Source organism: Neomonachus schauinslandi, chromosome 4, assembly GCF_002201575.2.
Source record: "Neomonachus schauinslandi chromosome 4, ASM220157v2, whole genome shotgun sequence".
Lineage (NCBI taxonomy): Eukaryota > Metazoa > Chordata > Mammalia > Carnivora > Phocidae > Neomonachus > Neomonachus schauinslandi.
The window spans coordinates 82,679,325-82,706,118 of NC_058406.1; the positions used below are offsets into that span (position 1 = coordinate 82,679,325).

The 26,794-nt window shown below is 39.1% G+C and overlaps 1 protein-coding gene across 1 annotated transcript in view; it reads left to right on the forward strand.

The window, feature by feature from the left end:
* PALMD (palmdelphin) overlaps positions 1 to 26,794 on the forward strand; it is a 50,919-nt gene that overhangs the window by 16,031 nt on the left and 8,094 nt on the right. The window contains exons 2-5 of the mRNA XM_021690010.2: positions 772 to 852; positions 6,815 to 6,939; positions 26,392 to 26,506; positions 26,643 to 26,676. Of these exons, the coding sequence (XP_021545685.1) occupies positions 772 to 852; positions 6,815 to 6,939; positions 26,392 to 26,506; positions 26,643 to 26,676 (355 nt within the window). The remainder of the gene's footprint in view (positions 1 to 771; positions 853 to 6,814; positions 6,940 to 26,391; positions 26,507 to 26,642; positions 26,677 to 26,794) is intronic.

Consider the following 26,794-nt stretch of genomic DNA (forward strand, 5'->3'; position numbering starts at 1 on the left):
CAAACCTAGTAAATGGCAGAGCCAGAAATCAAAACCAGACTATATAGTACATATGCTATATTTTCTAAAAAGTACAACCCCTGGGCATTAACAGTTATGCTTCCTGGGTTTTTTGAGGTAATGCAATTTAAACTTGGTGAAAGAGACTCTATCTCTCCATGAATTTTTTTTAACCACAGCTAAAAGCCCTCTTACTGTTAACAAGCATTATCTGAACCCTTTTTTCTCTATCTTCACATAGCAAGTTATACAAGGAGGAAACACTCCCACTTTCTAGCTTCCTAGTTTTCGAATGCTCTGTAGGCATTCGAAACAGCTATCCTGTTTTCCCACATAAGCAGACCTTTTACCCAGCAGTTTCTTCAGCCCTGTGCCAGGAACAGTCTCTCTCCTCACAGGGTTTCCTCAGGCCTATTTCAAAACTCCCTCCTTAAAATTCACTTTTTCCATTGCATCACTCAATAGCTCAATCTTGCTTGATTAATGGGGAAGATTTTTTTAAAGGGGAGGGGAGGAGAGTGGGGAAGGAAAGACATTAAAATATTTGCAAGTTCTCTCTGAAAAAGCACCTTCTTTCGTTTTCCATCAGCAAAATGCTTTGAATGTCTCACTTTGCCCCCCCTTCGCTTTGAAATATGAGTTTCCAAAGCAGCTTTCTACCAATGCCAAGAGCGTACCGTTGGCCAGCCATTCGGTAATGACAACAACCCCAAGGAAGCATATTTAAGCAAATTGAAAAAATAGATTATGCTGGAACTTCTTTTATTTCAGGATAAAAGAAAAATACAGGAAGAAATCTCGCAGAAGCGTCTGAAAATAGAGGAAGAAAAACTAAAGCACCAGCATTTGAAGGTAATTTATGATTTTAATTTCATTTCAGTGATTTTTGTATTCAAATATCCTAATGGCACTCAAAATCTCTATGGTAAAGATGCTTTAGGAAGGAAAAAATTCAGCATAGTTCTACTAACCCCCTAATAATGATAGGGGAGGGCCAAGAAGCTAGTAATATTTGCATAGGAGATTAATACCTTCTGGTAAACATGTAGAAAACACGCTTTTATTACTTTTACCCTTTATTACTGAATTTCCTCATTTTCTTGGGTAACCTTGAGAATTCAGCCTTGATAATTTGCCCCCCTCCCCACCAACACAGTCTTGCTTAACATCCCTAGGGATGGATCCAGCTAGGAAGTCCCTTTTGAAATCAATGAAAGGCCAACCTTCCCCCAGGGGGTGAGAAACAGACGCTGTCTGACCTGGTCAAGGATGCTTGTATTTAAAAGCTCAGTGCAATGAATCCAATATTGTTTGAATATCTTTTGGGGGTTTTGTTTTCTTTTGCCTTGTTTTGACAAACCATGAGATCATCACCAGAAATAAACCTCCATTTTTAAAACCAGACTTTGCAACTTCCATGGGTGTGGTCATTTTGTAATTAAAGCACATTGAGTTTCAACATTGTATTACGTAGCTCGGTCATAGGATGCAACCAAATGACAAACAGGAGCTCCTTGTGAACAGACTCAAGCAGGAAGCTACTTCTCATGGGGTCTATACATTTAAGCTAAACTTGCCAAATTCAGCTACATCCAGCTTTCTGAGGGATCAAGTAACCACCTCTGAAAAGAAACATAATTTAAGATTCCAATTAGCCTCAGTTCTCTGGATTCTGTTTGCTTCTTTGCTCCTATATAAATTGGCATTTCCAATGTTTGATGGATAATTCTAAAGTATAGTTAGCCTGTTATTCTTGCAATGTCTCACACTGAATTTACATGAGTGGTGGGTATAGCCAAGAAATGCAGTGTGTATAACCAGAAAAATCAATGAGATTAAAACAAATTTTACCAAGTTATTTTGGTGAAACTCAAACCAAAAGCCAATTCCACAATAATTTTTGAGCTAAGCCATTTCTAACTCCATTTCTAACTCGTTCTCTCTTTTAACCTCTCTCTCTCCTTCTCTCTCTCTCTCTCGCTCATACAAACACACACACACAATTTGAGTCTCTCAATAAATTAATGACTGCTTCTGAGTAAATGGATAGCTCTCTCACATTCAGCAATTGCTATCCTTGTCCAGTGGGTAGCCAAACAACAGTAGAGCTCACAGTAGGAGAAAGGGTTAAATATCCCCCGAGTTCATTCTAGGAAGCAAGTTTGACATAAGAAAACTGACTCACTGAAAAGTCCATTTCTGAGGTGGCACCTCTTTTCAATACTTGCCAAAACCAGTCCAAAAAGTCATACATGAGGGGCGCCTGGGTGGCTCAGTCCTTGAGTGTCTGCCTTCGGCTCAGGTCATGATCCCAGGGTCCTGGGATTGAGCCCCAAATCGGGCTCCCTGCCCGGCAGGAAGCCTGCTTCTCCCTCTCCCACTCCCCCTGCTTGTGTTCCCTCTCTCACTGTCTCTTTCTCTGTCAAATAAATAAATAAAATCTTTATTAAAAAAAAAAAAGTCAGGGGCGCCTGAGTGGCTCAGATGGTTAAGCGTCTGCCTTCAGCTCAGGTCATGATCCCAGGGTCCTAGGATCGAGTCCCGCATCGGGCTCCCTGCTAGGTGGGGAGCCTGCTTCTCCTTCTGCCTCTGCCTCTCTCTCTCTCTCTCTCTCTCTCTCTCTGACTCTCATGAATAAATAAATAAAACATTAAAAAAAATCTTTAAAAAAAAAGTCATACATGATCTTCCCTTTATAGGGAAACTTATGTTTGCTTTCTGCAACCCAAGAGACTGTCTAATCCAATCCAATCAGAACATTTATCAGGCTCTGGATTGCCGAAGACCATTGTGCAGATTGTGTACTGCACAAAGATACCCGAGAAAGGGGTGCTAAAACCCTGTCCACACTCGCTTGGAACTGTGCACGGTGGCATAGGGCTGCTTCTGTCTGAAGGACGATATTTCTTTTCCTCTGCACAAAGGTGCTATCCATTTTCCCAAGCTGTGCACTGACCCAAAGGAGTGGGGTGAGGAACAGCACTTTTTCTGATTTTCATACTAATGCCATACAGACTACCAGTGGCCCTAGAGGGCTGTAGCCGTTCTGCCTGCAACCTAGTGGGGAACTCAGAATTAAATAAATAATTAGGACAAGTTAAAAGATGATTTTTTTAATTTAAATAAGAATATAAGGAGTAACTCTTTAATCTGAGGTGGTCGAAGCAGGTCTGTTAAAGGTGTGGGATTTAAGCTGAGTCTTAACTGCTAGATAGGATTTATATAGGTGTGTATAGAGCCTTTTAGTCAAAAAACATTTATTAATTACCTATTATGTGTAAGGTACTAAGCAGGACACTAAGAATACACAATAAAGTTTGACCTGTGTCCTTAAAAAGAGAACTGACCCAGAACCCTGAGACGACCCACACACCGTGATGAGCAGTGTATGCAAGGCACAAACTGCAAAAGCAACACAAAGGAAGGAGTCGCTGTTTGCAACGTGTTTTGCAGAAAATGGTTGGCTGCACCAAACAGCAACTAGGCACCATTACAAATGGGGGTCAGAAATGTGCAGAAGTATTTTTTTAAAGATTTATTTATTTATTTGAGAGAGAGAGAGAGAGCAGAGTGGGAGGCACAGAGGGTGAAGGAGAGAGAGTCTCAAGCAGAGTCCCCGCTGAGCACTGAGCCCCACGCAGGGCTCAATCTTGTGACCCTGAGATCACCACCTGAGCGGAAACCAAGATTCTGAGGCTTAACTGACTGCACCTCCCAGGCGTCCCAGAAGTATTTTTAAAATTGATTCTGTAATACCCTCACCAAGTCAGGAAAGCCCTATCGGCCTCTATAGTTACCAGTCCTTCTTTTATTTTCTTCTTCATCCGTCTCCATTCCACTGACTGTCCTCAGCACTTTCCTGATTGCAAACTATTTCGTTACACTTCAATGACACACTCTAAACAACACAAACACAAACATTTACAAAGCGCTCCTCTGTATCATTAGTACATACCTTGCAAAATAATAGTAGTAACTCTGATATTCGTTGGCTCTGGAACCTGGCAATCATACCAATGACATGCTAGAAAGGGAGTTTCCAGGGATATGAGGAGCATTCTAACTTTCAAACATTTCTGAGATTTGTACACTATGGGTCTCCTCACCTAGTAACATGATCACAGTCTGCCACCAAGAAACACAAACTACACTCAGCTTAGAAAACTTTTCTTTTCTGGAAGTCCATTTGATTCATGGTATGAAAAACTAATTTATTCCTAAAGTATACTGTAATTGCTATATAGAATGCAAAGTGCTTCAGGAAAGCCTTTCCCTAAAAAAACTGCCCAAAGATCTATTATCGGCATGTTCCTTCTATTTTCATTTAGTTTATATCGCTTTTGATTCTGAATGTCGTTGTTGTGAAATAGATTTTTCATCAACCTCATAGATGAAATCACAAGTTTAAACTGAGACATAAAAACAAAATGACTGGGGCGTCTGGGTGGCTCAGATGGTTTAGCGTCTGCCTTTGGCTCAGGTCATGATCCCAGGGTCCTGCGATTGAGCCCCATGTTGGGCTCCTTGCTCAGCAGGGAATCTGTTTCTCCCTCTTCCTCTTCCCCTCCCCACTGCTCGTACTCTCTCTCTCTCTCTCTCCGTATCTCTCTGTCTCAATGAATAAATAAAAAAATTCTTAAATAAATAAATAAATAAGGTGTTATTCCACATTTAAAAAAACAAAACAAAAAAACAAAATGACTATGTTTAAGTTGTTACAATATGTGATTGTACCGTATCATTTTAATTGCACATCCAAATTATGTATTTTATATTCAGAGGCAAAGAGTTAATTCACAAATTCATTTTTTCATTTTACCTCTGGCAAAGAGTTCTTTGCCAGGGGTAAATGACAATTTGTGAGTTATGAAAAAAGTTTTATGAGGCTAAAATTAAAATTATTCTTATTCCTAACCAGACTAAGAACCAAGACGATAGCCTCAAGTTCACATAATCACATCACAAGAATTATTCTCTGCTCTCTGTAACTCAACAACATAAGACTATCCCATCTAAATGCTTCTGATAGTGATATGGATGTAAATGACTGAAACTGTCCTCGTAGGTGGTTTGTAAGGACTATAATTTACTTACAGGTGTCCTCTGTCTTCTTTACTATGCATTAGCTATCATCACATTCCATCAAATAAAAATAAATTTAAATTAAGGTAAATTCTTAAAATGATAGTATACCAAGATTTTCTTGGCATCTTTGATCTCAAAAGATAAATCTTGACCTTTATTAATAACATTTAACTGTGTCTGTGGGAGAACATTTTTACAAACAGCCAAAGAGCTGTAATTAAGGGTTAAGATAATACTGAGGGAAAGAATCTCTGGCTACAAACTTCTCTTATGGGGTTTGTTGTCCACATGCAATTGCTTGAAACTCTGGAAAGGCCAACACAAATACGATGATCTGGGACAAGGTTGTTACTCGATCTAGTGGTTTTCAAACTGTGTCAGCTAGAGCAGCCCAGTTTATATCAGTCCTACAAAGTACAATTCCATTTAATATATATTCATAATCAGTGTAATGTTTCTTACTGGTTTGAAAACCATTGCCTTACTTAATATAACCATCATTTGGTAATTACCTAGCACAATCAACCTTATTTAAATTTTGTTTAAAATTCAAAGGTATTTATATTCCAGTAGGATTGATCCTAGCATCCTTTTAAAAAAGACAGAAGTTCTATTAACTTGCTCTCATTTTAATTGTGGCATCAGAGAAAGAAGTCTCAGAAAATACAAAGCTCCCATTCTTCTCATCATTTTAGACACAGCGAATCCCCAAAAATAATTTTTGAACAAATAGTTTGCACAGATAGATTAGATATATAGAGAGAACAGTTTTCTCCAGGAAGAAAAGGAGAAACTCAAACTCTTTGGAAATAATATCTAACAGTTCCTATGTAAGACATGGATGGGATGTTAGCTAAGTTCCCTCCAAATTTTACACATCTCTCATTTGCTTTAGGTCTTCTTAGGCTCAAGGTCCAGGATTGTAATTCTTTCATGCAAATTCAATGTTTTCTTCCATGTGATAAAGCATAAATATTTTTTGTTTTGTTAAAGTTGACAAAAATTCAGCTCACCAATATTCAGACAGATCAGTAAATTTTGTGCATCATATTATCAGAACAAGTAATTCGTGCTAAACTTAAGTATCTGGAACCAGGGAGGTTCTCAGAAGAAAGAAGGGTATTGGGTTGGCAAAGTCATAAATGCTGACCACACCACTAAGACTAACATTGAATTGGTTTAGGATACAATAGCAACCTCCTGTTTTGGCCACCATTTCAAATAATCCCTCCAAAATTTTTTTTGGAGTGTTCGCTGTACAGTATCATTGAGATGAATTTAAAAAATGGCTTCAAGGAGGCTTTTACTCCAAAGACACAAGATGTACAACCATTAACCAAGTAAACAGTAGCAAGGTATCACAGATAAGGTCCCCATACGAGTGCTAGACATACACAGAGAGTGCCGCGGGATTCTGCAGGAAGAGAGTTCTCTGAGGGCGAGGATGGGGCTGTGGAGGGTTTGGGGGCAGGATGGAGATTTTCACAGAGAAGGAGGGACCTGAACTAGAACTTAAAGGACAAATAGGATTTAGACACATCAAACTGGCTTTGGAAGGGGGTCACAAAGGGTGCAATGAAGGAAGATACCAGATTTATTCAGGCAAGGCAGTGAGAAAAAATAATTTCTCTTTACTCTGTCCACTATTAAAATTCATAAGATTTCGAAGCAGCCAGAGATTTTGGAAATTATTGACTGATTTAAGAACATCTTTGTTTCCTGATATCAGAAAAAGGCCTTAAGGGAGAAATGGCTTCTAGAGGGAGTCAGCAGCGGAAAAGAACAGGAAGAGATGAAGAAGCAAAATCAACAAGACCAGCACCAGATCCAGGTTCTAGAACAAAGTATCCCCAGGTACGGCCCTCACGGAGATACTCCACAAACTTGTTTTATTTTGACTTTGCCCCATGTTGCATGTATAAGAGCCATTCTTATGTTTAGGTTTTAATAAAAAGCAAGGCAATACCAGAAAGCAATAGAAATTTCACTATAAATATCCCCTACACATAGCAACACAAGATTTATTTTTTAAATACATATTAGTGACTTACCCAAAGTACTCCAAGCCTATTTCCTCATCTATAAAACAGTAGTAACAATATCTATCTCTTACCATTGTTGAGCAAATAAGCAATATATGTATTTTGTATATTGTAGCTAAGCTACTGGCACATAACAGGTGATCAAAACACAGTCCTTCTTCACAGCCCCAACCTCCATTCTCACCTTAGGACAGGGGACAACTCTATGGGTGTGTTTACATTGTCTCTCCGTCACCCCTCTCCCAGGCTCTCCTCAGTCACAACCATATTTTGGAAGAGAAGACATTGTAGGAATACTTCACTAGCATTTTCTCTCTTCTACTTCCCTAATTATTTGGTCACAGGCGTTGACCTCACTTCTCGATGTCCTCCCCTGCCCATCACACACAGTCAGTCCCGAGTCAGCAACTTGTGACATAACAAGGGAAGTTTTAAAATTGCCTTGGCTTAAAATGAGGCGATGGACATGAAAAAAAAAATTGAAAAGCTGGAATAGAAGATGGGGTTATCAGTATCAGCACAAAATATAGATAGCATGGAAGAAAGATGTGGGAAATGTCAGAATCATTTTCTAACCTATGTGTGGAAAAAAGATGGGATTTCTTGTGGTATAATAATGACAGTAATTTAAAGCCTATGGATCTTTGAAACATAGGTAGCTTTCAAAATCTCACTGCGAATTTGTTCTTTTTAGTGAGAACTATAGGAAACACCTGGAAGGTGAAAATATCCCATAGCTGTACGACTACATTCTGTCCATCCTCACCACACTCTGGACAGATTGCATTAGGCGTCAAATTGACAGCATAAAGAAAAGCTTCCTTTTTAAACTGATTCTCATTTTATTTGCCTAATTTCATACACTTGTATACTTAAGAGCTAAAATCATTGACTACTCCTTCTTATTGACATTTTTTTAAATTAACAATTCTTAAAAAGTTATATTGTAATCATTGATATGTTTACATTTACGAACCCCTCAGTTGCTTGCTCAAAGATGTGAAGTGCCTCTGAATGGTAGATAACAAATACTTAAAAATAACTCAATGATTAAATCAAGTCTACAGTTTGGAAAACTTGATCCTTTATAAGGCGTCCCTTAGCAAGAGCTTCTTACCAAAGTCTGGCTTAGCTGATGATTACTTTCTCATCGTCAACACAGAACTCTTATCCCCGAAGGAGTTCTGAATTTAACCCCTGCATACCCTGCGCTCTGCAGACACCTCCATGCTTCCCTTGAGAGCCCCCTGGTTAAGAGTCTCTGCCCTTACTGAACACCTACAACTTTCTCTGCACCTGATGATCTTTGAAGTGGCTACATAAACTCAAACTCCATTAACAACTTTGGGCGACACTGGAAGCAATCCCAGAGAATTTACGAGGGTTCTACTGATTGCTTTCAAACCTGGCCTGAATGCTCTGAGAAGCACATTAGCTTCTAGTGGTATTGACGGTGGCTTGCCTAGAGTTCCTATCTGACCAAAAAAAAAAAAAAAAAAGGAGGAGGAGCAGGAAGAAGTAGAGAAACCATATTTACCAGCCATATTACCCTCCAGGTACTTTATATATATCATTCCATTTAATCTTCATGACCCTGTGACACAGTGTCATCATCATCACTCTGCACAGAGGTTGAAGAATTCACACAAGTAGGAAGTGGTGAATCAGAAACTAACTCATTTGACTACCCGATGCTGCCTATAAAGTGACAGCACACAGCATTCCAGACCACACACTATGGGCTGAAGAGCTGTTATCTCTTATAGGAAGTCTTTAACGCATGTTCTGTCCCTTGGTTCTCCTTTGTCCAAACAGCTCCTACCACACTCCGGATCTTCTTCGGTGTCGCTCTAACATCTGTATTAAATTACCACTTCCGTGTCTATACATTACCCAATTTCTGGCATCTTATTATGACTTTACTTTTTTAATTTTTTTAATTGAAATATAGTTGACATATATTATTATATTAGTTTCAAGTGTACAGCATCGTGATTCAAGAACCCTATACGTTACATGACGCTCACTAGGATAAGTGCAGTCACCATCGGTCACCATACAGTGTTATTACAATATTATTGACTGGATTCCCTACGCGGGCTTTTCATTCCTGTGACTTCGCTAACAACTTTGTTTTAGATCTTCGGGATGTCATTAACCATCAGGGCTTCTTTATTATCACCAGATGATGTTAACCCCCAAATACAAATAATAATAGCAGGAATGGTTCATTTTTAAATGACCTTGTGCAATTTGCAAAGCCCTTGAACCTACATCATGCCATTTAATTCTCGCAGCAATCCTAGAAAGAAAACACTGACACCTCCATGGCAGAGATGACGAAACAGGGCTCAGAGAGATCAGGGGCTGAATGAAGGTCACAGAGTCATTAAAGGGTAAACTTGGGCCTCAGAGCAAGTCAGGTTCGGTGCTCTCCCACTGTAAAACTAAAGGAGTGCTGTGGGTGTAAATGTTCTGGAAATGGTAAAACCCCTAACACCTCATAGCAAATCGCTTTGTTTAAAAACCAAAAAGCCGTATTTGCAAAGAGTTAGTAAAGAATTTGCATCGCTGTGACCCATGAAGGCATGTTTATCTCGTTAAAAATGGGCAGGGAACAGAATGTTCTGAAGCAACATAGGGAGACACAAAATATGTGTGCCTTGTCTGCGTTCCTCAGCCTACAGCCTCCGCTGCTGCCCCGCATTAGAGAAATCAAGCTGCCAAAGCAGCTTTACCTGATAACTGAACATTTTCTTCTCAGAGGTTTCTAAAGCTGCTAAACAATCAAGTGGGTGTTCTTAAAGTCAATCTTTCTCCAAAACAACTGCCCGCAGAGCCTCAGGAGCTTTTCTTACCAGCTAAGTAAAGTACATTTTCCTGTTAGCTCTAAGAAGCAACCCAGTCAACGGACGGAGTTGAACCGGGCAGAGCCGTGCTCCTTCCCCAGGCAGCGAAGGCATCCCAAAGCCTGAATGCGGTTTATCACTTGATTTAGGTGACTGCTCAAGGGCGACATTTGCCATCTGCCAGGCCTCTCAGTTAGAGGATAAGATTTTAATGGGAACATCAAAATAGAAACGTTGCTATTACCTCAGAGTCTGTAGCAGGGCTAGGCTGCCCCTGGAGTTTTCATTCCCACTACTATTCCCACAGTCTTGTGAGATGAACTGAAAGAGCGTGGCCTTTGGCCTTCACATCCCTGTTCTGCCGACCGTAGTACATAGAAGCCTGGAAATGTTCTTTCATCTCTTTGGGCCTCAGTTTCCTTGTCAGTAATAGTGGGACAATTAGAGCGACTTCACAAGACTTTATGAGGGAGGCAGCTTTCGGAGTGCCTGACACATGGTAGGTGTTCAAAAAATATTAGATCCTATTCCTTATTAAGAGTCAAAAATAATTAAGAGAAAGATGGGGATGTTTATCTTTTGGCCAAGGTCTCTCATTTCTTTACGTCAGTACAAAGAATCTTTCTTTCTTTTTTTTTTTTTTTTTTTTTGAGTAAACTGAGATTATCACCCAACGAGGATTCCTTCCATTCAGACATAATTGATGGGTTTTCTTTATGGCTTAAAGGCTGAAATGTTAACAACAGCAGTTAAGTTTTACAGAGTATCTGTTATAGACCAGGCATTGTGTTAAGCACTTCATATAGATTACTTCATTGAATTCTCACAACCACCTTATGAGGTAGATAACATTTAATAGGTGAGAAAGATGACATTTGTAGATGTTAACTTGTCCTGGCTCATATAACTAAAAAATTAAGACTCAGGATTTAAAACCTAATTAAGAGTCTTAATTACAAAAATAAATTATGCCTCAGATCCTGCAGACAACTTTTACAGAAGTTAAATCCTGTAAGTGCTACCCTTTTACAGCACCTTTTTATTTCTAATCCATGCTATGATTTCACTCTCTTGCATGCATCATTGTATAGAGACATTCAGATGACTCTCTGCCATACTGAACACACTCAGAGGTCCCCTGACTCACACCTAACCTTTAAGGAAAGCGTGTCTGCTCATTCCTCTTCTCATCTTTTCTTTCAGAGAAGCAACATTTCAGAAAACAAGTAGGTTTCCATGGTTTTTGTCTCAGAAACACATTCTTAGCTTTGGAACAACATTAGTGAGTATTTTGCCTGGTGCCCTGATTAATGCCTTTGCTTAAGTAGAGTTTCAATTTGCCTCCCAAATGAGCCCTGTTCTTCCTGTGACCAGTGAACCAGTTACTTCCTAATTGTAGGCACAGGTGCAAATCCAGCGCTGACTTCTTGGTGCCGACAGCACGTGCACACATTCATAGGCTGGCTTAGAAATCCTCTTCTGTCACATCTCTTGCTTCCCTCCATCCAATAGCCTACACCCAAAATGAGCCCCCCACCCCCACCCCAAACACCCTCAGAAGTATCCAAAGGAGCTATGTCGTTCACATTCCAGATTCCTTTTTCCTATGCGGCTGCCCAGCTGTTCTCCGTGACTCCCTCTGCCAAAATGCCTTGCATCGAGCTGCCCTCCAGACACTTGCTACTTTTTGAACTGTGTCCAAAGACCTCTGACTTTAATTGGAGCACACAGAGCGCCTGCCAGAAATGTCATAAGCATAAAAATGCAAAAGGTTAACTGCCAAGGAGAATGAGGCAAACGCACTGCCTTCCCTTTGAGAAGGATTATCTACTTATGATTAAATGTTCTCTAGTAAGGATTTTTTTTTTTCATATTCCAAAGTACCCTTCTGACCCTCTGCCTTCCTCTAACGAGCTTTCATTTGTCTCCAAATGGTAAGAAATTGCCTGCCCATATGGTACTAACAGGAAGCTGCATGAAGGAGTGGATTTCTGTGTGATTGTATGCCATGAGAAAATCTGAGGAACGGGCCCCTACTGCAGCTTCCATCACCCCACATAAGTTAAGGGAAATTCCTCCACAAATGGAGATGCAGTTATTAGGAAATACATTCTGCTCAATATCATATGAAGCAATAATCTACTCAGTTAACTCAAAAAAGAGCAGACAAGATTCAATTTCAAAAAGGAACCCAGAGGATTAATGTAGAAGTATAAAGGTTAAATGATATTTTTTCCTGGTTATGGATTTATCAAAGTTCAGCTCATTATGATTTCTATCCAAATTTAACCCCTACCTGATGCTCGGATCCACCTGTGAGGGCCAAGTGTACCTTAATGAAACTAATGCCTCATCCAACACAGCAAGGAAGGCTGCATAAAAAATAATCACATTCTAAATGTTTCTGCCTTCCTGCTCTGACCCAGCCAGGCATAGCTAACATCACATCATGGGAGAGAGAGATGCAACCTGCTCTTCTGTGATAATGCGAGAGAGAAGAGAAAGGGAAAAAAGGAAAAAAAAAAAAGAGAGAGAGAGAGAGAGAGAGAGAACCCACCATTTGTTTCTTCTTCTTAAATTTGCTGTTGCCTAGAAACACTTAAGAAATTATTCTGAAGCAATTACATGAGTCAAATCATTCCAAGCATGTTTTTCACTCTCCATATTTGACTAATTGGTTTATCAGATTTGCAAGAGTTCATCTGTTGTTGTTTTTAATTTCCCAGATATTCTAATTATTTTTAATTCAGGAGATTTTTTTTTTAACTTCACAAAAAGAGCAAAATAAAGCAAATTTCCAGCAAAAAAAAAAAAAAGGAAGAAATCTATCCCCAACCCCCACTAGAGAAAGCCTAGTACAATGCCTAGCACATAGTAGGAATAACTGTGACTACATAGCTTAATAAATGAATGAATGGAAAAATATGGATGATCAATGGATGGATGGATGGATGGTTGGTTGAATGGATGGTTGGCTGAATGGATGGCCAGATTTGAAAATACCACCTATTAAAGGGACCAGCTAAAGACTACACAATGACTTGAACATTAAGGAACTAAAAAGGAAAACCTTGAAATGCTTTAAAAAATAAAAAAGAATAAGTACCCAACTATCTTGAGTCAAGGGCAAAGTTATATGACAGTGGTACCCCTGGTTTTTGAGGCCACCGTTGATGGCTCACCATCACTTCACTTTCTCACCTTTCCCCTCTTACATATGCTTTTTTATTTCCTTATCCCCCACCTCCCAGCCTTCTCTGTTGTTCACACCTGCCAATCTCATCCATAGGTTAGTAGAAATAAGGGTTAAATTTACACAGAATAAACACCCCCCCCCCACCATGGTAGGCCAAAAGGTAGATTAGAATAACACCACTCCAGTGCAATTTAATAATAACAGCTACACTTTATGGAGCACATATTATGTACTAAGCATTATTCTGAGAATGACAGTTCTCTGGAGGAAGTCTAATTGGTGTTATTTCACAAATAAGGACACTAAACCACAGAAAGCTGTAAACCTAGTAACAGTCAAGCCATGAGTCACACATAGATCTTTCTGACTCCAGACCCATTCCACCATGACTCATTCTGCTTGTTCTTGATTCGGGTCAATAAACATTTATAGAGAACCCCCCACATTGAACCCATCTTCATCTTCTAGAAGAGATTGAAAATCATAAGTGCTTCAAAAGCAAATATTTATGTTTACCTCTCTTTAGATCTTTTAACTTTTCAAAAGTGACTTTACACTAATTATTTCATTCAAAACAACGTTCAGTAACTCGAAACACAAATTTAAAACCATTAGCATGAATGTCATAAATCTTTGGCCGTGTTGACATGGGTAAAGAAGGAAGAAAGGAGTAAATGAACAAAGCAGAAAGTGGGAGGGGAGTTAGTTTCAGGGACCCATTCTCCAGGTCATTGTCATAAAGAATGTTCAAAGGCAGAGACTCTTTTGTATAATGTGCTACCAAAGAGCCTAGGCTTCCCCATTGCCCAAGATTGTCCCCCACCCCAGCCCCAACCCCTTGGCTATATTTATGAGCTCAGAAAGCTTCCAGACCACACCCCTTGGAAAGCCTCTTTTGTCTGCCACAAGGCAAGAGTCACTTAGTCCATTTAAACCACCCCAGGCTAACTGATCCTTGTTGGTTAGTCTATGTTATATTAAGGTTGGAATTTATATTTATTGGCCTTCAAATAATAGAGTCCTGTTCTTGGTATCAAATATGAACAATTAATACAAGAAGCAAAGCAAAAATGAAGTGGAAAGAGAGTTGAAAACACAGTGGCTGCTCTATAATACCGTGAGAGGCAAATGCTCAGGGTTGCAAGGCACAAAGCCAGTCATTATTTCTGAGTAGAGAGTCAATGGCTGTCTACATCATTACATATGCTTTGCCATTTCATAATATGGTTACAAGTAGTTTATTCACTAAAAATATTTTTCCCCTACAACTTTTTTTTTTTTTTTTTTAAGAAAAAAGCTTCCTCGGGGCGCCTGGGTGGCTCATTCGTTAAGCAACTGCCTTTGGCTCAGGTCATGATCCCAGGGTCCTGGGATCGAGCCCCACATCGGGGTCCCTGCTCTGCGGGAAGCCTGCTTCTCCCTCTCCCACTCCCCCTGCTTGTGTTCCCTCTCTCGCTGTGTCTCTCTTTGTCAAATAAATAAATAAAATCTTTAAAAAAAAAAAAAGCTTCCCCAAATCATGGATAAGCACATTTGCAGCTAACTTGCCATGTCCTGGCGATAGCAGTATTTGAGGTCACTTGGGAAACTCATTACACCTATATAGAGGTCAATTTGAATTATTATTTTTAAATTATTTAGTTCTTATTAAGTGTTTGGCATGTACGACAAGGCTCTCTACAGGCTCTAATTAAAGGCCACACACCCGGTTTCTGTCCTACCAGAACATTCAAAAAGCCCATAACTAACCAATCTGCCATACCTCACCAACCTCCAGAGCGTGCATTAATTTGCATTCATTTGAAAGTTATGTTTGTAATCTGCGCGTGAAAGTGGCTGATTCTCTGAAAACCAGTTTGGTTTCTTATTTTTCATGGCAAATGAAACCCTTAATTTACAAAATATGATTCTGATTAAGAGGGTGTGCTTTTCTACTAAATTATTATCTTCTAACTTTACCTGCCTACAGGGCAGTTTCAAATCAGTATCATCTGCCCATGAGATAATTATTAATATTTACCGAGTTATATTAGGAGATGAGATTCACCCATGCAAAAGCTGCTCACATGTAACTATAAATTATTCAGCTTTTCTAAACATCTGCTCTGCTCCCAGTTATCAGAGCAGAGTGACATTTGTTTCAATGTCACTTCTGGGCTAGCTCTCTGCCTCTTGTTTTCTTGAAGCTTCTGTGTTGTACTGCTCCTCCTGTTCTTAAATGCTCTGGATTAGAGGCAAAAGATCTGGCTCAGGGCAAACTGAATGTTTGTTGTATGCCAAATGCCCTTTAATTCTCTGGCATGCTTACCCATAGCATGTGATTGTTTGCACTGGTGGGTTAGATCTTCCTTTTATACACATGCCCTTTGGCAAAGGCTGTTTATCGGGCAATTCTTGTCCTATGCCTGTGCATACAAGTATTCTTCATCATTTTTGATATACTTTTATTTCAGCCTGGTGAATAAAATGTGCCTGACATGCAGTAAGTGCTTTTAAACCATGTGTCAAATGTTCGATGAAATTTATCAGACCCCTAGTTTTTTAAAAAGAACACAAAAAAGCCCACCTTCTACTAGACTGCATGTTCTCAATTTTATGAGAAAATATAGTTTGATAATACCATGAAGTAAACTGTCTATAAAGACAAAATATCTTTAACCTCTGATCCATTAGTAATCACTTATTTGCCCATTACATATGACCAACACACTGCAGTCAAGATTACCTGATTAAAGTCATCAACTACATATACTCAATAGTATCTGTTGTGATTCCAAAGCTATTCATTTAACCAAACTATGGTTAAAAAATAAATAAAAAGGTCTTTCCTTTTTCATTGTAAACCTTAGCCATTCAATAATAACTAACTATAGTAAATATAAGCCATGTCAGATTTGATAAATGATCTAGAAACATGTAAATTCCTTAACCACTAGGCACAAAGCTGATTTCTTTTTCTATTTTTACTGGTTAACTACTGGAAATGCAAGATACTAATGAGTAATTTTGCAAATCAAAGAAAAAATATGGAAAAATCTCAGACAATAGTTGACTCAAAGATTCATCCACATAAGGCGATTAGTTAGCACACTGGTTTTGATGCTTTAAAAGATTCCATAATAAAAAATTCCATAATTTTTCCAAAAAATCCAAAAAGATTTCTCTCACACCCATAACAATCCTAGCTGGCAGACATTCAAGGGAAGAGGAGAAGCAACGTCCCATGAGATGATCAATGATAGAGAGACCCTGTTTCTTTCTGTCCCGTTGCTTTGCTTTGGCCATGGTTGGATGGCCAAAGACAGCTTGCCATTACCACATCCTCATTCCAGTGTAGGAAAGGGAGTATAAATGGAGGGCAAACAGTTCTGTTTTAAAGATATGACCTGAAAATTGCAGAGGTCACTTCTGCTAATATCCTATTATCCAGAATTTAGTCACATGGCACCATTTAAATGCAAAAGAGACCGGGAAATGGCAGGGTAGCTGGGAAGAGATATAAAACTCAAAGAGTTCTATTACTAAAAAGAACAGGAGAAATGGATTGGGGTGAGGGGGAGATTAGCAGGTTGTCAAAACAGACTAGCATATTATCTCATTTATAAAATAGATCACATTTGTTAAATAGACCCCATCCCCATATATATTACGAAAATTCTAATAATGCTGGAGTGCTATTCTGGTTTTCCGTCTAGAACTGTAGTTTTAAAAACAGATGTGTCCCTGAAGCTATATTAACACCCACCCTTGCTCCAAAATCATTGATATTAAAGTTGAAGATCAAATCCCCAAATGGACGTGGTAGGTTTTCTTTTTTATTGGAGTTGTCATAGATAGTCTTCCCCTCCCTAGCAGAGTAGGAAGAGGAAGGACTAGCTACTACATTATCAACTAATTCCTCCATGTCACACCCCATGCTAGAGGCTTACAAACATGACTTCATTTACCTCCTCAAGACAACCTTTTGTGAATACTATTCTTATTCGCCAAATGAGAAAACCGAAGCTTGGTTGGGCTAAGTAAGTAAGCCAAGTCTGTTAGCTTTGGTTAACTTTGGGCTCACTTTCTTGTTTCCATGGGTAGAACTGAAAACAAAAAAAGTAGCCCTGCCCACAAAAAAATCACAAAATGTAGGTAAGCCACCAGCCACCTCCTGTTCTCCCAAGATTCAGTGGGAAAGAAAGGAAAGAGAATCTGCAGCCCAAGAGAAGAGTCAAAGATTACAACTGCTCACCACTCGGGGCCGAATTCAACACCTGCTGGAAGCAAACACACTCTGAGAGCCTGTGAGTTCGAAAAGAAACCAGATCCTTCCTTGTCTTGCTTGGGGTGGGGCTGGTGAGATGGCCCTAGCACTTCCACCAACTGGTTTCAGAGGTAAATCAAAGGTGGCACAGCCTGGATCAAGTCCTGCTGATTCAGGCCATCCCAGAGAAATGATCATTGGGCCCTCTTTGGGTGAAGTCTTGGCTTTTAATAAGAGAGCATGGGCTCCCAAGAGGCAAACAGGTCATTAGTCCTTTCAAAGTATACAGCTAAAGCCAGTCATAAACTTAATTTCAAACATGGCATCAGTGATTACCTCCAAGCTACAGTTTTATAATCAAATTACATCAGCCAGCTTTTAATTAAGACCTAAAACTTCTATTACTTTGAAGAACAGTTTTGTGCCCGAACAAAGAAAGGCTCTCTATAAAGTGGCTATAGCTCAGAGAAACCCCAGACTCTGAAAGAGACTGTTCTAAGAACATCTACCAAAATCCAAACTCAAGCAGCAAAGAAAAGAAGAGAAAGAAAGAAAAGAAAGAAAGAAAGAAAGAAAGAAAGAAAGAAAGAAAGAAAAGAAAGAAAGAAAGAAAGAAAGAAAGAAAGAAAGAAAGAAAGAAAGAAAGAGAAAGGAAGGAAGGAAGGAAGGAAGGAAGGAAGGAAGGAAGGAAGGAAGGAAGGAAGGAAGAAAGGAAGGAAGAAAGAAAGAAAGGAAGGAAGGAAGGAAGAAAGAAAGGTTTAACTTTAATCCTGGTCAGACTGTCCACTAAGCAGAAAAACTCCTAGTATAACACAGTAACTCTAATGAAGGCCAGGACAGAAATATTACCTTTATATGTAATGAGTCAGCACTTTTACATGTGAGTGGACCCCAGCTAGGATGTCAGTCTTCTCTCTCTCTCTCTATTATGATAGGAAGTAAGAAATCCTTTTACACTGCTCTGCAAAATAAATGTTGTGTCTAAGTTCATAAGAATCCATTTTTTAAAGTTTTGTTCCCATAGTGGTTAATTAGAAAGTGATTAAAAGCTCAGGCTCTGTTGGCAAAGATTTGATTTCAAATTCTGTCCTGCCACAAGCTACCTCTAAGCCTCCAGACCCGTTGCCTGTCTAAGCCCCCTGCTTGCTCACCTGTCAAATAGAACTAATAGTGGTACTCAAGGGGGTTGTTGGGAGGACTAATTAGGTCAATGCCTGGTATGGTGTAGATACTCAATACATTTTAAAGGTTGTTACAATTGCTAGCAAATAAAATGATGGAAGGTAGGATGTAACTCTCCTGAGTTCCAGCCTTTTTTGGCCTCAGTGGCAAACTTCATTAGGTTGTTAGTCCTTGTCAAGTCCACCAAAAACTGAAAGAGATAAATGAACACTTAGCAGCAGAAAAAATTGCCTTCTGAAATAACCCCTTCTGGGTGCATCCAGCATTTATGTGCTGTCCTTTTTCTAAGACAAAAAATTGCATGTTGAAATTGGATTGGGGACATTATCTCGTGATGATTAAGGGAGGTTATTACCAGAACAGTGCATGAAATGAAAGCTACCTGCTTTCACCTAGGGAGCTCTTGAAATAACCCTATTTTTCCCCAGCAAATAGGCAAGGAGAAGAAAGATTCCAATAATGGATAGCATTACAAATCCTTTTTCATGTACTCTGCTTATCTAAATTGGCACATGATGCCCTCCCACCATCTCTCAGAAATCGTGAGAGGTGCTAACTCATCCATCAGGCCCCGCCTAACAATCCAGGAGGCACCAAGAAGGATATTTCTCTTTCTCCTCCACCTGTTTCTTGTCAAACTGAATCAGCATTTCTACGAGTTCAATTCCCATTCAGAAAGGTAATACCTTCTAAAGATGGGCATGGCAGCACTTAGGGAAATTTTAACCCATCTGCTGAGAGATAAGCAGGTGAAGGTTAGAAAGTTATCCCCTAGTGACCTCCCCAAAAGCTTTCCATGTAAAAAAAGAGTTTTACATATATATAAAATAACATTTTTATATATATAAAACTAAAATTTTATATATACACACATAAGTGGTTTATGTATGTGTAATATGGATGAGTGTACAAATATATGTACACACATGCATATATATATATATATATATATACACACACACATATATTTCCCCAGTACTTAATTTATACTTCCTAATTTTTCTCTCTACCCAAAACTTTTGGAAAAGGATTAGATATGAATCCCTAATGTAAGCCTTGAATTTTTTTGAGCTTACAACCCTGAATCGGGGTTGAGTAACCACTTCACTATGAATGGTCACTGAGCCAGAAAAAAATCAATAAATGCACAGATAGATACAGATACAGAGAAATTTGAGAAGGAAGTTAACCCAAACGGTAATTTTAAATAAAAATAAGGCTGATCAAATTCTAGTCAACAAATAATAGTTTGAATTCCATTGATAGCTACATGGAAAAGAGAAATAATGAGGAAAAAATAAAAATATCAGAGAGATGGATATTTTAAAAATCCCTTATGAAGCATGTATCAACCACCTATCATACCAAGTACTGTTTTAGGCTCTCTCAACCTCAGCACCATTGACATTTTGGACCAAAGAAGTCTGTCATGGGGGACAGTTCCGTGCCTCCTAGGATGTTTAGCAGCATCCCTGGCGTCCGCCGACTAGATGCCAGTAGCAAGTCTTCAAGTTGTGACAACCAACATGTCTCCAGCTTTGCCAGATGTCCTCAGGGGGAAATCGCTGTCAGTTGAGACCCACTGTGCTATATATACAAAAATAGTGCCTACATTCCAGTTGCAATTTTTGGGGTTTTGTTTTGTTTTTTTAATATTTTACTTATTTGTCAGAGAGAGAGAGAGAGCACGAACAGGGGGCGTGGCAGGCAGAGGGAGAAGCAGACTTCCCGCCGAGCAGGGAGCCCGATGTGGGGTTCGATCCCAGGACCCTGGGATCATGACCTGAGCTGAAGGCAGCCGCTTAACCGACTGAGCCACCCAGGCGCCCTGCAATTTTTGTTTTATGTTCCTTAAGAACAGACAATCCTCAAAAACTTGGCGCATTACCTAGTGTGGAGCTCATTAGACCTCCTCTTCTTCCATTGCTGGACTACCATAGTGCCTTTGAGTTCCGACCCTGTGAGAGGGAGGAGGGCAGAAGCCAGGTCCCTGCTCTGTTACTCTTTTCTGGGTTTCCCATCACTTCCACTGGCATTCTGAGCTGTCAAAAAGCTTTTCTAGAACGACAAATCTCTAACATTTATCTTTTGAGGTTATTTATATTGTCCACAAATAATATACAGAAGTAGCAAATCAACTTATAAAAATGGGATATAGGGGCGCCTGGGTGGCTCAGTTGGTTAAGCGACTGCCTTCGGCCCAGGTCATGATCCTGGAGTCCCTGGATCGAGTCCCGCATAGGGCTCCCTGCTCGGCAGGGAGCCTGCTTCTCCCTCTGACCCTCCCCCCTCTCATGTGCTCTCTGTCTCTCTCATTCTCTCTGTCTCAAATAAATAAATAAAATCTTTAAAAAAATTAAAATTAAAATTAAAATTAAAAATAAAATAAAAATGGGATATAGCGTTTTGCATTGAAGTGAGAATTTTAGGAAATGGTCTGCATCAGTAAGCATTTCCTGTAGAGGTCTGTGACTCTAAGTAATTAGCACCAAGAGACTTCCATATTATCCTATTTAACTGACAGTTGGCTCTAACTAAATAATAAAGAACAGAAAGAGTGTGTTTGTTTGTTTCTGTTTGGTTTTCATAAACATTCCTGATGTGTCATCTGACTCATATTAATGCGTCATGTACCCAGTGACTTGAAAACCTTCAAAAACATTCATTAGCAGATACTTTGATGAGGTTAGCAGGCTTTCAACCTCATACTCTTACCATATTAGTCTAAAGACATCCATGAGAATCATATGGCCTTACATTACCCATGGGCCTCTCTCTACAGAGGAAAACAACTACAAATACCAGTGCATTTCTAAGCCCCTGAGATGTAATTGGCCATACAGATCCAGAATCTGTCTCTGTGCCCCAGCTATAGAAAGGGGCAGAAACAGGAGGAAACTAGCATTTGCTGAATGCTTGCTATTTCTTTTAATCTTTATTATACCCTGTGAAGTCGTAACATTGCCCAGATTTCTAAATGTTTAATTGCTCCAGGATTCCATCCTTGGAAGCCCTGACTTTCTAGGAAATCTTATCCATGCCTATGGTTATAAATACCAACTCCCAAATTTATTTTTTTTAAGATTTTATTTATTTATTTGAGAGAGCGAGCACAAGAGGGGGGAAGAGGGAGAGGGAGAAGCAGACTCCTGCTGAGCAGGGAGCCTGATGTGGAACTTGATCCCAGGACCCTGGGATCATGACCCGAGCCAAAGGCAGCACTTAACAGACTGAGCCACCCAGGCACCCCACCAACTCCCAAATTTATATTAAAATCCAGACTTCTCTGAGCTCCTGACTTTTATATCTAGCTGTTTTCTCAACATCACCATTGACTGTCTTGAAGTAACCACATCCCCCACCAATTTCCCTTCTTCTCCCTCCCAGATTTCTGTCTTTGTGTTCACATCTTTCCAATTATTCACAAACACTGGAATCACACTTGACATCTCTCTTTCTCTCACACCCCACATGTAATGTATCAACAAATCCTGGCAACTCTTCCTTCAAAATATTTCCAGAATCTTATCACTTCTCACCCTTCTACCAGCAACCATCTTGAATAAGCCACCTCCGTGTGAAGTATGACAACTGACCTCCATGTTTCTTCCTTCACCCAACCCCTGTCTATTCTTCACACAGCAGCCAATGTAACTGGCTAAATTTCAGGTCATAACCTGTTTGTCCTCTGCTCAGAACTCCCCATGGTTCCCCAAAGACCTCACCATGCATTAGACCTCATATGATCTGCCACCTCTCTGACTTCATTTCTCACCACTCTCCTCCTTACTCCCTGTGCTCTTACTTTGAGTTTTGTAGTTACTCTTCCCTCTCTTGGAAGCACACTTCCCCTGAAACCCTCACATATCCTTCTCTCGCTTCTTTCATGTCTCTGCTCAAATGACACTTTATTCGTTAGTCTCTCCCTGACCACACTGTGCGAACAGTGTCCCCTCCCCAGGCATTCTTCATCCCATTTTCCTTCTGGTTATAGCCCTTATCCTACTTTTTCGTGGAAATATTTTTCTTCATAAATAAATGTGTGTGTGTGTGTGAACAGATATATATACAATAAACAAATATATATATGTACATATGTATGTAAATATGTATGTACATTTGCAGGAGTTGGCAAACTATGGCCCAGGACAAAATTTAGCCCTGGCCTATTTCTGTATAGCCACAAGCTAGGAATGGTTTTTTATTACTTAAGGGATATAAAAAGGAAAACAAACCAAAAAAAGATGAATATGCAACAGGAATTGTATGTAGCCTGCAAAGCCTAAGGTATTTACTATCTGGCCCTTTATAGAAAAGGTTGCCAGCCCCTCTATTAGTGTATTGTCTGTGTCCTCTCACTAGAATGTAAACTCCATGAGGGCAGGGTATTTGTTTTGTTTACTATTATATCCTTAGTAGATAGAATTGTGCCTGGTACAAAATAGATGCTAAACAAATCTTTCTGAATGAATGAATGAGCGAAGATAATGAGGCTTAGTAAGGTCTGCTGACTTGTCTAGGGTCACACAGAAAGTTGGAAGATGAACCAGTATTTAAACCCAGGTCCATCTGATTCCACAGGTGAATCCTGCAGTCCAAGAGCTGCTTGCAGCAATGATTTGAACACCCTCATTTTCTATTCAAAGGCTCCTCATTAGACTGTCTCAAACATGCTATTGGGTAAAGGACCCTGTGAGACAAGGTGTAGAGGGAGAAAGAGACACAGCATATGGCAGAAAACCTTTAATACCAAAATAATACTTACATCTGATATCAACCACGTTTGATGTGCTTTCATATACATCACCTCTTCTTAGCTTCACCAAATTTCTGCATAGTAAGGCAGGTACCATATTTTCATTGTACATGTTACAAAACTGAGATTCGGGAAGGTTAAAGGAATTGGTTCTCACAAGTAGTGAATAGCCGAAACAGAATAATCCAGATCTATCATGTTTAGTATAGACCTTTCCATTCTACCAACCAACATATATCCCCACAACTCTACTGATGGGCAAATATGCTATCATGGATGGAGATAGATTTTTTTTAACTTATTTAAATTCAATTAGTTAACATATAGATATAGTGTATCATTAGTTTCTAATGTAGAGTTCAGTTATTCATCTGTTGCATGTAACACCCAGTGCTCATGACATCACGTGCCCTCCTTCACCCAGTTATCCTATCCCCCTCCCCCATTTCCATCTTGCAACCTTCAGTTTGTTTCCTATAGTTAAGAGTCTCTTATGGCTTGTCTCCCTCTATGATTTCGTCTTATTTTGTTTTCCCCTCCCTTCCCCTATGATCCTCTGCTTTGTTTCTTAAATTCCACATATGAGTGAAACCATATGATAATTGTCTTTCTCTGACTTATTTTGCTTAGCATAATACCTTCCAGTTCTATCCCCATTAATGTAAATGGTGAGATTTCATCTTTTTGGATGGCCGAGTAATATTCAATTGTATATATATGTATATATATACCACATCTTCTTTATCCATTCATCTGTCAGTGGATATCTGGGTTCTTTCCATAGTTTGGCTATTGTGGACATTGCTACTATAAACATTGGGGTACAGGTGCCCCTTCAGATCACTACATTTGTATCTTTGTGGTAAATAGCTAGTAGTGCAATTGCTGGGCCATAGGGTAGCTCTATTTTTAACTTCTTGAGGAACCTCCAAACTGTTTTCCAGAGTGGCTGCACCAGCTTGCATTCCCACCAACAGTGTAGAAGGGTTCCCCTTTCTCCGCATCCCCGCCAACACCTGTTGTTTCCTGACTTGTTAATTTTAGCCATTCTGACTGGTGTGAGGTGGTATCTCACTGTGGTTTTGATTTGTATTTCCCCAATGACAAGCGATGTTGAACATTTTTTCGTATGTCTGTTGGCTATTTGGATGTCTTCTTTGGAGAAATGTCTGTGAATGTCTTCTGCCCATTTCTTCACTGGATTATTTGTTTTTTGGGTGTTGAGTTTGATAAGTTCTTTATAGATTTTGGATACTAGCCCTTTATTTGATACGACATTTGCAAATATCTTCTCCCATTCTATAGGTTGTCCTTTGGTTTCGTTGTCTGTTTCCTTTGCTGTGCCAAAGCTTTTTATCTTGATGAAGTCCCAATAATTCCTTTTTGCTTTTGTTTCCCTTGTCTTTGGAGAAGTGTCTAGCAAGAAGTTGCTGTAGCTGATGTCGAAGAGGTTGCTGCCTGTGTTCCTCTCTAGGATTTTGATGGATTGCTGTCTCACATTTAGGTCTTTCATCCATTTTGAGTTTATCTTTGTGTACAGTATAAGAAAATGACCCAGTTTCATTCTTCTACATGTGGCTGTCCAATTTTCCCAACATCACTTGTTGAAGAGACTGTCTTTTTTTCCATTGGATAGTCTTTCCTGCTTTGTCGAAGATTAGTTGACCATAAAGTTGAGAGTCCATTTCTGGGTTCTCTATTCTGTTCCATTGATCTATAGGATGACAGTCACACCTCAGTAACTTCTAAGAAAACAAAAGTACTACATTTTACCTGGAGTTCTATGATATGTGAGAAAACTTCCTTAGCTGCAAATAGCCAACCAGCAATGGCCAGAGGCAGCAGAAAAGTCAGAACTTTGGAACTGTAGCAATGAGTAGGAGAATAGTCAAGCAGACCATATCTTGGGCTATTATTATTGTGACAATAGCACAAGATTTTTGAGCTGTCAGATCCATAATCATCTTAAAGAAGGAAGCCAAAAAAACTGACAATTATCATAACATGCAAATACCCATGGCTGTCACCTCCTAGACTAGTTGCTTTACCTAATGAGCCATCCCCAGAGGCAGCTGACTTTAGAGTTTAGGGTATTTGGCTGAGACACCACGCATATTTCGTGGCAGTCAAGGGTCAGCTTTATTAACTGCATGAGTGCCAATGCCTGTATGTGTTTATACAGGACAGAAGTCATGACACCACACCCCGATGTTAACTTGAATCTGAAATGCAACTGCACTCTGGTCAAGATTCCAGCTCAGAATATTTGCGACAGTCCGATTTCAAATGTCTGTCTCTTTGTCTTTATAAGTTCCCTTACACTTCAGCAGGCCATGTGTGCCTTTTTTTTTTCTTTCTAGAAAATGTAGTCTCTATAAACAGCAGCAGCTGAGGCCACTATCCTAGGTTTTGTCCATTTCCCATCTCTCTACCCTACTCACTATAATAAGGCACAACTCCTAGGAAACTGTGAAATTAAAATCAAGTGTCATTTTCAATGATAGGATATACAGGGTTTTGAAGTGATGGTTCTGATTATTAAATTAAGTCTAAACATTATAATCTTATAAAGTGTTGATTGGTTAGAAAAAAATAATTATATTGCTTTCTCCAATAATTTATATGGAGACTTGGGTAAGAAAAATTGGTGAGCTATGTAGTAACTACTGATGAACCATTCTTTTTGGTTCAGCTTTAAACTTAAGTCTCTTTATAAAAGAAATTTCTCTAATTATTTGGAAATAACATTAGTAATTGCAATGAAGAAAATGAGGCAAGGCTTCAATACTTTACCTAAGAATTCCTTTTTTCAAAAAAAAATTTTTGTTTTAACTTGAATGAAGATTGTTAAATCAAAGTCAGGTGTTAGGTGCCTTCTATGTATTAAATGTGATTAGTGTGATGCTATGTTCTTAAAAAGTATCTGGATATTTACAAGCAATATTCCAAGAAAAGTGATATATGGAGAAAATATATTTGGGAACTCTGCATTTGTACTACTTTAAGCAATGAAAAGCATATCTTTCTGTTGTCAGACTTGAGAAAGAGATCCAAGATCTTGAAAAGGCTGAGCTGCAAATCTCAACTAATGAAGAGGCAATTTTAAAGAAACTAAAATCAGTTGAGAGGACAACAGAAGACATAATAAGGGTGAGCATTAACATGTAAAACTATGAGCTCCTCCTAGAATGAGTCCACAAATAGTATATACTTATTTAAACTATATCCTCATTTAGAATTTATGTTTTAAGCTGTATTAATCATAGAGAATTCTTTTTTCTTATAGTCTGTGAAAGTGGAAAAGGAAGAAAGATCAGAAGGTATGTTTTCAAGCAGTCTATTCTATGTCTAACTATGATATTTCTTAATAAACCCACAGAAAATTTTCCCATTGTTATAAATTATCCTAAATGTATTTTTGAATTAATATTAATTTTA